This window comes from Alternaria novae-zelandiae, assembly GCF_023758075.1.
Source record: "Alternaria novae-zelandiae strain BMP 2774 chromosome Unknown scaffold_25, whole genome shotgun sequence".
In the NCBI taxonomy this organism is placed as follows: domain Eukaryota; kingdom Fungi; phylum Ascomycota; class Dothideomycetes; order Pleosporales; family Pleosporaceae; genus Alternaria; species Alternaria novae-zelandiae.
The window spans coordinates 186,688-201,232 of record NW_026056985.1 but is presented as its reverse complement, the minus strand read 5'-3'; the positions used below and the strand labels follow the sequence as shown (position 1 = coordinate 201,232).

The window sequence follows — 14,545 nt, the reverse complement described above, 5'->3', positions numbered from 1 at the left end:
GGCTCCCGATAAGAATAGTCCACCGTCCCACCGCGTTATCAAGACAAGGGCCTCTCTAACATCCAAATCTAGCACTAATCATCGATCTCCTCGTCTTGAACACTCATCGTCTCGACGCTCTCGGCAAGGCTTAGGCCCGTTCCGCCCGCTCTCAAGGAAGGTTTCTTCCCTTTGCCCTTTGTTCTCTTCTTGCTTTTCGCACCGCTGGTCTCGCCCACTGGCGGTGCATCCCGGACCCAGCGTGAGATGGCCTCCGCTCGTTCCGTACTGATCGGATATTCGCGACCGTCATCTTGCGCCCAGCGCTTAGGTGGGGTAGGTTGTGGCGACATTGGGTTCCCATCTGCGTCGCTAGGAGGAGATTGCTGCCTCTTCTTCTCGGCCTCCTCGTCCTCTCTATTGCGGCGCTCGCGCGCGCGAACAGCACGTTGGAAACTCTCTTCGTCGACGACGCGTTCGTCGGCCAGGGCTTCGAGGATGGCTTCGTGCTTCTGACGTTCGCGTCGTTGGGCTTCTGTTTCGCCGCCACCAGATCCATTCATGCCGTTTTTTCCTGCTCCGTCTGTGGAGCCGTTCTTTCCGCCTCCGTGGCCAGGTAGGGGTGCAGGGCGACAGAGGTTTTCCCAGGATGTTGACAGGCCGATCCAGTTCCCAGCTCTACGGAGGACTTCGATCCAGTCTGCGCGTGCGGGGGAACGTGCGGCGAGAAAGATGGGGTAGCCGTCGCAGACGCGGGCAAGGCGGGCGGCATTGTGGGCGTGGCGGAGGTGTTCTTTGGGGGGTGTTTGTATGAGCGCGTGGCAGAGGAGGAGACTGTGCAGGGCATCTGTAATGAGGGGGTGGTATGTTATACTCTCGTGGCTATCTGCGAAGGCGGTGGCTGCTGCGGAGGCTGCGGACTCGGACGAGTTGCGAGGCGGTGGATACGGGGGCAGCGAGGCGGGAGGTGCAGCATCGAAGAGCTGGGAGACTTTGAAAATCTCCGGTGGAGGGAGTTTGGGCCACGATGCGCGGTCAGAGGAGGATTTGGTTGGGCCACGATGGGGGACGAGGGCTTCGGAGATGGGTGATGAGGCGCCGTTTGTCTGCTCGATGAGGCGGTTCATATTCGGTTTGATCTTATCATTCGAATACCCGTTGGGGCTGCCGTTTGCCGAGTGGCCCAGTCTGCGTAAGAACTCTTCGGCGAGCTCAGCGGAGATACCGGGGGTGTAGTCGAAGTGTGAGAGGAAAGCAACATAGTCTCGTAAGGCGCGTTTGGCGTTCTGGCGGACTTGCTTGCGGGCTTCGAGGCGAAGATGATTGCTATGCGCTTCTTCTGGTGTTATCGGGTCTGGCTCCTTACCTTCCGCGATTTGGGCATCGCGCCGTGCCTTTGCCTCTTCGGCTGCCTGGAGGCCGTCGAGGGCAGCATTGACGTGGCCGCATGCTATAGTGAAGTACACGCCCGCGCGATGGAACAGCAGCTGTGTCTCGAGCGAATTGGGGTGGTCTTCGTCGGGGATCTTGACTTCCTGCCGCCAATCCCGCCCATATTGTTCCTGGAGCGTCTTTGCCAGCACCAGCTGATCGTTGCCTGCGCGATGCTGTGCCATCATGTACCGCGCCGTGCTCAAGGCCTCACTCAGGTCCTTGGCCGAGTTCACATAGTCCTCCTTGAAGATTCTTGTCAATGCGCGCGTTCGAAGGGGGCTCCCGTCGTTGGGTCGCTCGCTGATGATTTCATTCAAAGTATGCAAAGGTGTACACTGCGCCATCATGCGGCTGGGAATCTTCTCGTGGAAGAAGTGGACGTACTTGGCGTCGACGTTGTTGGGCTCGCGCTGCAGCACCAGATGCGCGACGTCTTCCAGCGTGCTTGCGCTCTGCATGGTAGCTACACTGGCCGCGATCTCGTCCAAATGATATGCCTGACTCAGCTTGCTCGTCGCCAGCTCCCGCATGCGATGCTTCCGCTCTCTACTCAGCTTCGAGGTCCCCCCTCCCCCGTAGCCTATCCCCAGCGCGGCGGCATTGCCCAGCATGCTGTTGTTCCCATTGAGGCTGTTGCTGAGGGCGGCCGACGTCAGGCCCGACGTGGCGCGCACAGCCAGGTTGGTCGCCTCATCTACCGCCTTGCGGATCTTGACGAGGTCGTAGAAGACGGCGGGGTCAATCGGGTGGGGGCGCGGGGAGAGGTAGTTGCTGTGGGCGAGCGACTCGAGGACCTCGGGGGGCAGCTGCAGCCAGGGGCCGTGGAACGAAGAGATGTAGCGCCAATGCCTGTAGTCCCGCCATTAGGGTATTGTCTCTGTGCATCACGACGGCAGTACCCGCCCAAACTCACTTGTTGCGGCAGATGATGAGGGCAGACGTCGAGGGCTCGCCGGCCGGCTTCTTCGCGGTTGCTGCGCCGTTGGCAGCGGGCGGCGGCGTCGACGAGGCGCTGCCGTTGGGCGCGGCATCAGCCTGCGCGCTCTTCTTCTTGCGCGCCATGTTCCAATGTCTTCGGTATACAACTCTCGCCGGGGACGTCTGCTCTGCACTGGCTGGAATGATGCCGTATCGATAATAAATTTCGTCTTGGCGTTAGCGCGGAGACGGAGCTTGCGTCTTTGTCTCCGACACGGCACCCTTCACCTCCCTCGTCGCGTCGTCCCAGCCATCCTCCCTCACAACGCGCTTTCTTTTCACCTCAATCGCGTCTTCTCTCACTCAGTGATGCACCTTCGTGCCTCGCGCTATCACGCCTGCCCATGCCGTCAGGCGGCTGGCATGGGTCGCCCTTCCTTCGCGTGATGCTTGACAGGGGCATGCAACGGCCTCCTGCAGCGCCCTGTTCTAGCTTTACCCCACCGGTTCTTTACAGCACCTTCCACGACGACTTCCCATGATGTCACTCTTTTCCTAGGCAAAGTCTTTGGCGGCTTTCTTTGAGCTGCACGTCTGGAATTCCATCAGTACTACTGCGTGTTCAGCAATCATCACAACCCTTATTCGCTACACATGCCTTCCTCGCCAGCCAATCGTCACCGTCTGCCCTCAGTATGGTGGTGCCGGCACACGGTCCAGGCTGCCATGTCGCCCGCTGGACTTTTCACGGCTTCCCGATATATCACCGTTGTTGGAGGGGCTAAGTCGCTCGATGGGGCCTTATCCGGATTCTATGCGAGATTCGCTGACTGAGAGTCGTCGCTTGGCATGGTGGCTGTTTGCTCCCACACCACCCAACACATTGGCACCATGTCTTGTGCCCTACTACATCTCCCAGTCGACGCAGAACGGAGCCTCTTCAAGCTTTTACTAAGACCACATGAGAAGCATGGTTAGTCCAGAGTCCGCAATGGCTGGACTACGAAATGTCTCTTGGCTCCAACTTCAGCGCTGGGTTCAGCCTCATGTAATGGCCAAGTCAACGAATGCGGGAACGCTGTAGAGACATGGAGCTAATTATCCACGTTTCACGCTTCCAGGTCATGACGAATTGTGCACACATTTTTCAACATGCGCAATCAGTGGTCATGTGCACGCATCTTCGGCAGCGAACGCGCATCATGCAACATTATCGTGGCAATCGCTGTACACACCATCTCTACAGTCTTCGCGAGAGTGCCTCGAGCTCTACCTTCCCAAACGGCTTAGCGAAACACGTCTCGCACGAACTTGAAGCTTGTCCCTATCGGGTCAAAGGGCGCCGGTCACACTGCATGCATCTATCGTTTCCGGGAACTGATTCCGCTCGGGGATGCATGTGCAGATGTACGCGTACCCAGAGCAGGCTCCTGAAATATTGTTGATATGCAAGAGCTGTCTGCTGTACTGAACTTGTATCTGTAGCGCATTCGTGTGATCTGGCTATCCGAGTGTCAGTTTCATGAGTTGTCTACGAATCGGAAACCGGAGTCTCGGTCTTGACGCGGATACTCGATGTGACTACAACGGATTGTCTTTCCGACGAACGCATTGCCCACGCCATTGTCAAATCGTTGCCACGTCCGACTAGTGCTCCATGTTTTCATATCGCGAGGATGATAAACCACGCGCGCCACTGAGGCGCATTGGCGTTGCGCACCAAAGGAACGCCTAGGCAAACGCAGCGTATTCCAGTATGCTCAGATTGTGCCGCCATCGGTTGAGGGGTAACATTTGTTAGTCGTCATACCCAAACCCAAACAACTCATATCATGCCATCTGCGAGATGCACGAATTGTCTCATACTTCTGGTCACCATGATAACTACCGAATTATGCAGACTGGGCCTGGTGTGATCGTCGTCGTAAACGAACGTTTCGTCGTGCCTTCGATCGTCGGCTGCACTGACACGGCACACGCTCCGTCCGGGAGATACTCGACAAGGATGCTTGGCCGTCTATTCGTGGAGCTTGACTCAAAGCTTAATTCAAGGCGCTAGTGTGCGGCTTCAACGAGCCTTGCGCGGGGTGGCTGACGGAAGCTAATTCGGTGCTGATGAGGTGTATTGCGGGGTAATTTTGTCCAAACATCTCTCTCCCTCAACAAAGAGTCCTCTACCACGCAGTTTGAGTTCGCCGTTGCTAATCCACTAAGTCAGATGTACGCGATCCGGTTATCTCCAAAAAGCTTGAGTAAGGCCCGAGGGCGATGCTAGTTGCAACTCAAACCTGGGTTGCCTCTGCTTAGGCATATCGGCAGTGTGACAAGCGCCTGTCTAATATCTTACCGGCCCCTGCTGGTGTTGACAGCGTGACTACGTCTTTGCGCCTCAGTGGTGTGTTACGAAACGAAGGCCGAATCACAACTACGTCGAAATCTCCACTCCTCCTCGCCCACACCTCGGTGTCCAAGACGGAAGGTCGAGACTTGAGCAGGGTATCAGACATGGCAGCTGCAGTTCACTTCCTCATTGGACATCGCGGGACCGGCATGCTGACGTCTTGTTGCCATGATTGGCAGTTCCTCGACGCGATTTCGCCTAGACGTTCCCAGCATGTTTCCATGCGGGTAAGCGGTTGAGAGTGGGTGTGCTGACCGGCCACTCAGTAGGCTCAATTACAGCGCTGTGGCTTCGAGACCCAGTTTCATCGACAGGACGCTACCTTGTGGTCGATAACGCCGATTCCCAGGATGTGCGGAGTATATCTTTGATATGCCGTGCTCTAGGGTAACCCTCAATAAGCCTCTTCCACTGCTCAACGAGACACTGTGCTAGCTCTGAAACATCTTTTGTCGCTTTGTTTTTGCTCTCTATCTACCAACCCACTATGGAGTATCTCAGGAAGAAGGCTCAAGGGAGCCGAGAAGCGATAGCCACTGATACTACCCTCCAGCGGACGATACGGTATGGCACGAAAGCCGTCCGCGCTGCACCTTCAGTGGCAGGCCAATATCTACTTCAGAAGGCGCCCATCATTCAATGGCTGCCGAAATATAACCCGCGATGGCTACTGAACGACACATTAGCCGGTATCACTGTTGGCGTTCTGCTCATCCCTCAGTCTCTGGCGTATGCGAAGATTGCGACAATCCCCGGACAGTATGGACTCATGTCGAGTTGGCTGCCTAACTTTCTGTACCTGATCATGGGCACATCTAAGGGTAAGTCGTTGCTACTCATTGCAACCCTTTTTACTAAGACTCGTACAGACCTGTCTACTGGTCCTACGTCGCTCATGGGTCTCTTGACGGCGGAGATAATCGCAGATGTTGCCCAAGACGGGTACTCACCACAAGCCATCGCTTCCGCCGTTGCCATGTCCGTCGGCATTTACTCCATGACGCTAGGCTTGCTCAAGCTAGGATTTCTGCTAGAGTTTATTTCCGTGCCCGTTCTGAGCGGCTTCATCTCCGCAGCTGCCATCGTCATCATGCTCGGCCAAATCCCCTCGCTATTCGGCATCACTGTCGGCTCCGGTACGGCGAACATCATTCACGACCTTTTCGCCAAGATGCCACAATACGACGGTCCGACATGCGGAGTGGGTCTTGGGGGCCTTCTACTGCTCTATCTCATGCAGAAGATGGGACAGCGCTGGGGCAGGAAGAACAAGGCCATATGGCTGCTAGCACTTGGGCGTAGTGCTGTAGTCCTCATTCTCTTCGCTGGTATCTCCTACGCAGTGAACAAGGACATCGACCTTGAGAATGACGATCCTGTCTGGGCACTCAGCAAGGTAAAGTCTGATGGGATTGCAACGCCTCGCATGCCAGACTCGGCACTTATTGGCAAGGTATTCGCCCGAAGCATTGCGCCCTTCATTGCAGCTGCGCTTGAACATCTAGCTATCGCTAAAGCCTTTGGTCGCAAGAACGGCTACGTTACCGACGCTGCACAAGAGCTAGTCTATCTCGGCTTCACCAACTTCTTCAATTCTTTCTTCTCCTCCATGGCGGTCGGAGGTGCTATGTCGCGGACTGCCGTCAATTCAGAGTCCGGTGTCAAGTCTCCAGCTTATGGTTTGATCGCGGGTGGTGTCGTCATCCTCAGTATCTTCAAACTTTCGCCAGCACTATACTGGATACCGAAAGCTACATTGGCAGCTATCATTGTTACGGCAGTATGGCACATTGTAGTTCCCCTCAAAGTCTTCTACGGATATTGGCGCACCTCACTCGTCGACTTTACTACCTCCATGCTAGCTTTCTGGCTCACCCTATTTGTCTCCTCAGAAGTTGGGATCGGCACGGCCGTCGGATTCAACATCGTCTACCACCTCCTCTTCATGGCCTTCCACCGCGTTCACCGCATAACGTCTATCGAAGTGGCTTCTCACGGCCGCCAATCCGGTATGCATCCCACTCCTCTCGATACCCAAGTATTCCGCATTCACCAGTCTATGCTCTTCTACAACGCCTACCACATCAAGACGCAGTGCCTCGACGCGGTCCAGACATTCAACTCCGGTGATGTGGCGACACTGGAGGCTGCGCACGCAAACCGCAACTGGAGTGTCGCTGGCAAAGACCGTGCCTTGCGTCTCCGCACGAAAGCCGAGATCCTCGAAGAGCCTGTTCAGATCCGCAGTGTCGTGTTGGACATGTATGCCATGCATAATATCGACACAACAGGTCTTACGCATCTGAAAGATCTGAAAGCAGATATCGAGGCGTATGGTGGGAAGAACACGCAGTTCAGACTCGTAGGGCTAAACGACCGTGTTCGCGAGCGCTTCGCGAGGTTCGGGTGGAAGCTCCGCGATGTGGCTGATGTCAATAAGAAAGGCACGATGGTATATGACACAGTCGAGGAAGCTGTCTTCCGCCGCTCAAGGACATTTTCGTCGGATGAGATCGAAGTGGAGCCTACCGAGGTGTTTGTTGTCGGCGATGAGAAGAGTAAGGTTTAGATTACGGGTTCAAAGGTCGCATCATAGGTGTGCTACGCCTGTTTCTTCTCCCACCTCCGCTATCAGGAGTATTGTCACGATTTTATGATGAAACGCTCGTTATTCTTCAACTATACATAGTTTCACCTGTCTATACACGAGTCAGGACCCTTATATTCTGCATGTATCCACGATTCACTCTATTCCTTGTGCTTCGCACAGTGACCGGGCGCAATCTTAAATCTCTCTCGCCTCGAACCCCAACTCTTTTCGACGTCTTCTAACTTCGTTTCACTCTACACTATTTATCTAATCGCTCGTCTCGGCAAAGCTCCCGAACATGCCTCTACAGCACTCTCGGTTCCGCGCTATCTGCTCTTCCTCAGACAGCGCAGGGTCGATAACAGTACGAATATTAGACTTCAAGTCAACTGGAATGGCGCCACGCCGACCGTACACGTAAGTCTCGACCTCCATCTCCTGGTCAAGTTCCTGGAAGTTGTAAAATGTCCACTGTAGCGAGCTCTCCGGAAGAGGATTCGCTGGCCTACCATGTACTGGTAGAGTTACAGCAGTCATGGATATTCTTTCACCAAAGCTGGCCGGCCACGGATGCGGAGATGACCTTGTGCCGTGGGGCAGTGGCTCTGGCTTAGACAGCAGATTTGCAGACCGTCCGTAGTATGGCCTTGCGGTATTCATTCTTAACAATTTATTGAATCGTTCTTGAGCGTTGGGAGGCGAGTTACGCCAATTTTCACTTGATCCGATAGTACGCAGGGCTGGTCTCTTTGTATCGAGAGAACTATGTTGAGGTGTTGTCGCGGTCGAGGAGCTATCGTTCGGCGGTGAAGACGTGCTGGTGGGAGGCTTTGAGGTTGCAGTAACAGGACCGGTCGTCGCGTTGTTAATGTGCGGCGGCTGTGACAAAGCTAATGCAGGCGGACTGTCGGGTTCTTCTTGTGGACAAGTCAGGGTGATCTCTGGAAACTGGCGCACTTTCCGAGGGAGCGTGACACTTTCTTGTTCTGCAACAGGCTTCAACAGATCTAACAACTTCCTTTGAAAGGCGTCGAGTTCATCCTTGTTCTTGGGGATGGTGGGCCGCTGAGGTGCTTTAAGAAGCGCCTCTGATTTCGCCGCGGAAGTCATCGGGGCGAGAGCTACTGGCTGATTGCTCAACAATCGAAGCTGCGATTTCGCTTCTTCTTTGTGGCTAGGGACTAGGAACTTTTCCGCAAACGCACCTATAGCTGGTAGTTTCTTCTTGGTAGGAGAGGTGACGTTGAGTGGCTTAGGTACAAGCTTGGGTAGCAATCGCGTCTGCGCTTTGTACGAAAGTTGTTTCCAGAATGTCTTCGAATCGAAGAGAGGCAGTACTTCCGTTGTCACCTTCTCAGGTTTGTAGTCCGTGCGCATTTTCGCGGAGTGAGGGAGCTTCATTATGGAGAAGCTAGACCTTATGAACCGATCGAAAGGGATCTTTTCGGCTACGACAGCTTTCTCCACCCTCGTTACCTCGATCTCTGACTCACTATGGGACTCGCGCGCAGGAACGATTATCTGCGAAGTCCGCAACGGCGAGTCTTTTGTCCGATATATCCCATCCTCGCGCGCTAGCCCCGACATCTTCTTGTTCTTCACGCTGTCCCTGTGTTTGCGCAGACCCCAATCTTTTCTTTCTCCTATACTCTTCCAGAAGACTCTCTGCGCTACTTCGGTACGACCAGCCCGCCGAGAAACCAAGGCTGTCCAGTCGGCTTGTGCCTCTGGGAAAGTATGGCAGTGGTTCTGGCAAGCGTGTAGATGCCATATTATGGTATGAATTGACCAGCCACTACTTTCGCACGAGAGGACGTCATCGCATGGCTCGGAAATCTCTTGAAAGGAGACCTCGCAGACAGGGCAGCAAGCTGGGGTGAGTGTTTTAAGACAGATCAAGCGGTGGTCGAAGGCGTCGAGATCTTTCATACCCCACAGGTCTTTGTGGCAAAGAAGACAATAAGTTTTCTCCAGATCTGATGGGAAGGATGGCATCGGTGTGGATGGTTCCTCTCTCTCATCTAGTTCGCTGTTCTCGACTTGCAGCGTCTCCACCGAGATCTCGTCGCTGTCTCCAACCTCCTTTTCCTCCAGGGGATTCTTCCCAATCTGAATCTTCGCTTCCTTCGCCTTCTCTCTTAGACCATTCCAACATTTGTTGAAATGGATGTTTGCTTTGGCTTTGGGCTTTAAGTCTACTCGCTGATAGCAAATGCCACAATTGGATCTGTCGGCCTTTATGGTCTTCTTTGGCACAGGTGGCGGTTGACGCCTGGGTGGAGGTGGCGAATCTTGAACTTGGGCGGCTCGAAGATCTGGAGATGGAGGCGCAGTGAGGGCTTCTAGGTTGGGCATCGCATAAGTGTTCATCTGGTCAGCTTTGATCTGAACAGTTCTAATGCGATATAACGTGAGAACTGGCGCTTATAAGTCCGTGGAATTGAAGTTGTGTTCCTGTGGCTGTGAAATAGGTCGAGCGGGTGTGATTTGTCCGTCTATAAGAAAGCCGTGAGTACGAGAAGCTTAGCCTAGTAGATTTAGGTTACACTGAGTGTTTGTGCGTTCGGAAGCCAATGCTTTTCCACACATTCACCAAGCCAATTCAGATTTCACGTTACAGACTGCGACGCCACGAAGACTCTTGCTTCACCCATCCTGATTGAGAGAGAATTGGCGTACTCCATGAGGTACACTATGTAGATTGGGTGGTGTCTCTCCATTCCCGTCATGAACTTTAGCTTTTTGACAACTCGTTATATACCTGTAATACGGCTGCGAACTTTTTCGACACATTTTGGTGGCTCTATCCTGTTCGAGGAAAGAAGTACATACCAGCCCTGTGCGGAGAACGACATGGAAATCAAGGATCTAGAAGTCTACACCACGCTTAAATGTTGGTATCTCTCATTTTTTGTTCTGTCGTAGACTTCAGTGCATCTTTTCAATTTCCTCATTGTAGTGTGTGGCAGCAACGTCTTGTGCAGCCGGTCAAATGTGAGCCATGAAAGCTTAGTACTTTCTTATGGCGAGGCTACGACATTGAACTCATCTTTACCGCAAAAGCCATTCATACCAGGGTCATTGAGAGTCGGACGTGATAGCAGATCTTCGAGGTCACCACATGAGATGTGCCGATACAATGTTGAGAATATCGGAGAGTGTCGCACGGTCGTCACCAGTATCATTCCAAGCTGAGTGAAAACCCATTGTTCATGCATACCGCATTCTAGCAAACCCCCATGGGCCTATTCAAGCTATATCATGATTACATAGAAGCTCTCTTGACCATCACGCATCTACGCAACCGGTTAACATTGTCTACCATGATCCATCGAAACATGAAAGCCCACGACTACATTGTCATTGTGAAAGATATCGAAAAAGGCTACGCTACCTTCAGCCAGTGGGACCAACTCAGCACAAACATGGTCTTTGCGCTTCCATGGCGACTTCTGCAGCAATGTCCAGATGGACTGATACTAGACAAGCCCGAAACGGTAGAGAAGTTGGCCGAAAAAGAAGAGGCCTTGTCGGACTGGGACGACGACAACCGCGGCGTCCGGTGGGACGAAAATTCAGGCTGGACGTTTAAGTCTCTAGAGAAGCCAGACGCACCTAGTACCGAAGAAGACACATCTGAAGACTTTACTCCGCAACCGAGCCTCGCAGATTCTGTCGAAGAGGAAGTCCTGGTATACATAGCGACACTACACACTTGCCGGAAGCCTTACCCGCATGTATGCCCATTGGTGCTCAGGAAGGTCCCAAGGTGCCTGAGCTGCAAACGGAACACCCGTGATCGTATCGACGCTTTTCGGAGTCTTAGAGAGTTTACCAGATCACGATTTGGAAATGGTACATCAACTTTAAGAAAGGAGCTTTTGGTGGGCCACGTTGAAGACACCGCAGCCAGGACTAGCGAATTCATTAAACTGGACTCGTTCCGGCTAGCGCATCTTTGGGATGAGCGATTTGACTCAAGGGCTGGAAAGTACGATATGACGGGCATCAAACTGCTTGAGGAAGAGCCTGGCCAGATAGTTGTTCGTGGTCCTCGAAGCATAGCACAAGAAGAGTACTGATTCTAGTATGGAAGCTTTTCAACCATTAGACGTGTTAATAGGATTGTACTTGTGCTTCTCGCGTTCTGCTGCATACACACTATTAGATATTAACAAGTATACAGTCCAAAAGATGATGTATACTTCTGAAAAGAAGATGAAATAATGGAACACTTTTGTAGAATGCAATACGAGTTGCAGCCGCCCTTGGTAAGGTCTTCTTGGCTCGCACTAGATCGACATGTCGCAGTTTCGCTGCTGCGCTGATAGCTGCTCTTGTGCTCCGAGGCAAGCGCGCCGGCTTGTGAGATCCCGATGTTGCAGCTAGCGCGGTTCACGGTAACGGTTGTGCGCCGCAACATTGTGATGTGGGAGCCCAGCTTTCTAGCCAACGAAGGTATCCCTTGCGCGAAACAACGATAAAGTAGAACGGAGCAGACGTCAAAGTGCATCTTCATCTGTGCGGAGGTATGAGAGCGCCAAGCTCAACAAAAGCAATAAACTGCATGATGCAGGATGGAAACACAAGACGAAAGGTGGTGTTGCGGATAGGCAAAGCCGACGGCATCATAGCGTTAGGGGCGCAGGATACGTCATCAATCTCACGCTAGTACACGAAGGGTTTAGCAGATTTCGACGCGATCGGTGTGGGTACAGCGCGGCAAGTTGGAATCCGAGCATGTGTCTGCGTTTGAAGAAATTGTATTGCATTATGCGTATGCATGGGGTATCAGTAAATTTTGGTTGATGGCGTGTATCAAAGCCGACTTTTAAGGGATCTTTATGATCCACTTCCTTAGAACATCTGCCTGTTCTTCATCTCCACAGGCAAGAAGCACATCAATAGTGCAGATAGCCAAATACCACCAGCACCTAGCCAAAGGATGCCAGAGCTCTGATCGGCCAGGAGCTGAGCCCCCGCAAAGGGTGCGACAATTCCTGCGATGCGACCGAGACACGAAAGCATGCCACTCACACTACCACGGTAGACAGTGTCGAAGAGCTCCGGCGCAGACGCGTACAAGACCGCATTGAAATACTGAACACATATTAGTATTGGAAGCGATGAGTTCGGAAATCGTCACTTACGGTTTGCATAATGTACTCCAATGCGTTCAACCCCACATAAGCAGCGGTCGAAGACACCTGAGTATACATTGCCATGGAGATACCCTGGCAAAGGGCAGAAAAGACTAGTGACCACTTTCGACCCACAAGAGGCAGCTGAATGGACGCAAGAGCCAATATGGCACCTATGATACCCGGGAAATAGATAATCAGGTACTGCTCATAGGTGTCGCTCACAGTTCCTCGGCCTTCATCGACGTTGTTGCGTAGCAGGATAAGCGGCAGGAAGGTACCCGCCAGGTTAAAGGACCAGTAGTCTCCCTGTTTTTGTTAGTAGGCAACATAATGATGGAAAGTCAAGCTACTTACCATGTATGCCAGCGCAAGCAAGACGAAAGCGAAAGCGGTCAGCTTGTTGGTGAAAATGCCCTTGAGGCGCGTAAGCTCCTTGCCGAATCCTTTGATGACTTTCTTGGTAGTATCCTTGGTACTTCGAGGGGAGTTTCGTGCGCTCGATGTGGCATTCGGCTTTTTGGTGAAAATGCCCTTAAGGCGCTGAAGCCCATTGCCTTTCTCGGGGGTAGCCTGGGTAGCCTGAGTAGTTCGAGGTACTTCAGTGGAAAGTCGTGCGCTTGACGTGGCATTGGACGATACCTCATCTATGGCGGCAAACATCTCCATAGTCAACGTTGGGGCTGGCTGCTTGTTGAATTTCGCAATCCTGTGAAGGACGTCAAGGGCCTCCTGCTCTTTTCCTCGCGCAAGCAGGAACTTCGGGGACTCATGGAAAGTGAAGACGAAGTACCGAAGGAAAAAGACGGCCAAGGTCATACAGCCAAGCACTATGACAGTGTAACGCCATCCCATGTTACTGTCAACGGTACAGCAAGCAACTCCAGGCTCGACGTCTGGACAAGCCGGCGCTTCGGGATCGCAGCGCCATTTAGCTTGGCCGGTGGTGCCGTAGGCAATGCAAGAGGCAATGGCGACACCAATGGGCTGCCACATGGAAAGAAGCGCGACAAGGAAGCGGCGGTTATGAGGTAGAAACTCAAGCGCGATGGTCGCATCGATAGGTATGTTACCTCCGAGGCCCAATGACGCGAGGAAGTAGATGGCGCATATCGCAGGGTAGTTATACTTGGGTGCGGCCTGACATGTTGTTAATTACCGATAATCAATATTGCGGCTTCATGAACATACCAGCAAGAGTCCGAATACGGAGGTAATGAGACAAGTCAAGTTGAAAGCCCATTTGCGTCCGATGATATCCACAGCAAGACCAAAGCCGAGCGCACCGACAGCAAGTCCTGCGTTAGCGATCGCAAATATATCTCCAGTGTGTTCGTCCGAAACTCCCATCTGCAAACGCTTTAGTACAGGGTACCCGCTTTGTCTGGCCTAACTCACCTCTTGGTAGATGGCAGAAGCAATTAAACCAACACCTTGTGACCAGGCGAGATCAAGGAAGTATCCAAAGCCACAGAGGAACCAGATGCATATCTGGTATCTGCCCATTCCAAATTTATCGAGCTCGACATTGATGAGGGCGGCCTTCTTCTCAAAGGTGTTGAGCGGGTTTGCGGCTGTGCCTTTAAGAATTGCAGCGAAAGACAAGTCGGTTTGGTCGACGCGTTCTACGTCGTTATAGATGGGGATTTCGACTTTAGCGCGCGCATTTTCGGGATGCTCGACGGGTATCTTCTCCTCGTCGCTGAGGTGCGCAGGGCTGCGCTCCGGCTGCTTGACATCCATCTTGACGGCGACAGGGCAAGCTACTGTCAAGGGCAGGGTATTGTCAGGTGACTGCGCGTAGACTGGGTGAGAGTGAGTCGCCGCGTGGTAATGGCAGTTTACAGGGTCGGTACCGTGGGACAAGGTATGTTATACGTACGCGGGGAACGAGTAGCTCTTTCACGCTACCGTCGACTACTGGCGAAACGGATCTAAGCGATGAAGGCGCTACGATCTAAGTGCTGATCCAAGCCTCGTCCGTTCAACGGCCCTCATGTCCAAGACGGCAGAGGTTTAGCTGATCCGATCTCATTGGGTGCCACCGACTGATGACGGCATAGCCAGTAGCCCTGTCGCGCG

The 14,545-nt window shown here is 53.1% G+C and overlaps 5 protein-coding genes across 5 annotated transcripts; 2 read left to right on the top strand and 3 right to left on the bottom strand.

The window, feature by feature from the left end:
• Positions 1–74: 74 nt before the first annotated feature.
• On the bottom strand, positions 75–2,475 carry J4E88_009611 (uncharacterized protein; the record flags this gene model as incomplete). Its single annotated transcript, XM_049403210.1, has 2 exons — positions 75–2,262; positions 2,327–2,475. 2 exons carry the CDS (start codon positions 2,473–2,475, stop codon positions 75–77), a joined length of 2,337 nt encoding a protein of 778 aa, XP_049250984.1.
• A 2,744-nt stretch (positions 2,476–5,219) lies between these two features.
• Positions 5,220–7,301, top strand: J4E88_009610 (uncharacterized protein; the record flags this gene model as incomplete). The annotated part of the gene is made up of 2 exons (XM_049403209.1): positions 5,220–5,553; positions 5,602–7,301. The coding sequence occupies 2 exons, from the start codon at positions 5,220–5,222 to the stop codon at positions 7,299–7,301; spliced, it is 2,034 nt and encodes a 677-aa protein (XP_049250983.1).
• A 288-nt stretch (positions 7,302–7,589) lies between these two features.
• J4E88_009609 (uncharacterized protein) lies at positions 7,590–9,692 on the bottom strand (the record flags this gene model as incomplete). The annotated part of the gene is made up of 1 exon (XM_049403208.1): positions 7,590–9,692. The coding sequence occupies one exon, from the start codon at positions 9,690–9,692 to the stop codon at positions 7,590–7,592; it is 2,103 nt and encodes a 700-aa protein (XP_049250982.1).
• Positions 9,693–10,645: 953 nt separating this feature from the next.
• Positions 10,646–11,121, top strand: J4E88_009608 (uncharacterized protein; the record flags this gene model as incomplete). Its single annotated transcript, XM_049403207.1, has 2 exons — positions 10,646–11,014; positions 11,080–11,121. 2 exons carry the CDS (start codon positions 10,646–10,648, stop codon positions 11,119–11,121), a joined length of 411 nt encoding a protein of 136 aa, XP_049250981.1.
• A 1,058-nt stretch (positions 11,122–12,179) lies between these two features.
• Positions 12,180–14,206, bottom strand: J4E88_009607 (uncharacterized protein; the record flags this gene model as incomplete). Its single annotated transcript, XM_049403206.1, has 5 exons — positions 12,180–12,422; positions 12,473–12,772; positions 12,821–13,603; positions 13,655–13,813; positions 13,862–14,206. 5 exons carry the CDS (start codon positions 14,204–14,206, stop codon positions 12,180–12,182), a joined length of 1,830 nt encoding a protein of 609 aa, XP_049250980.1.
• Positions 14,207–14,545: the final 339 nt, after the last annotated feature.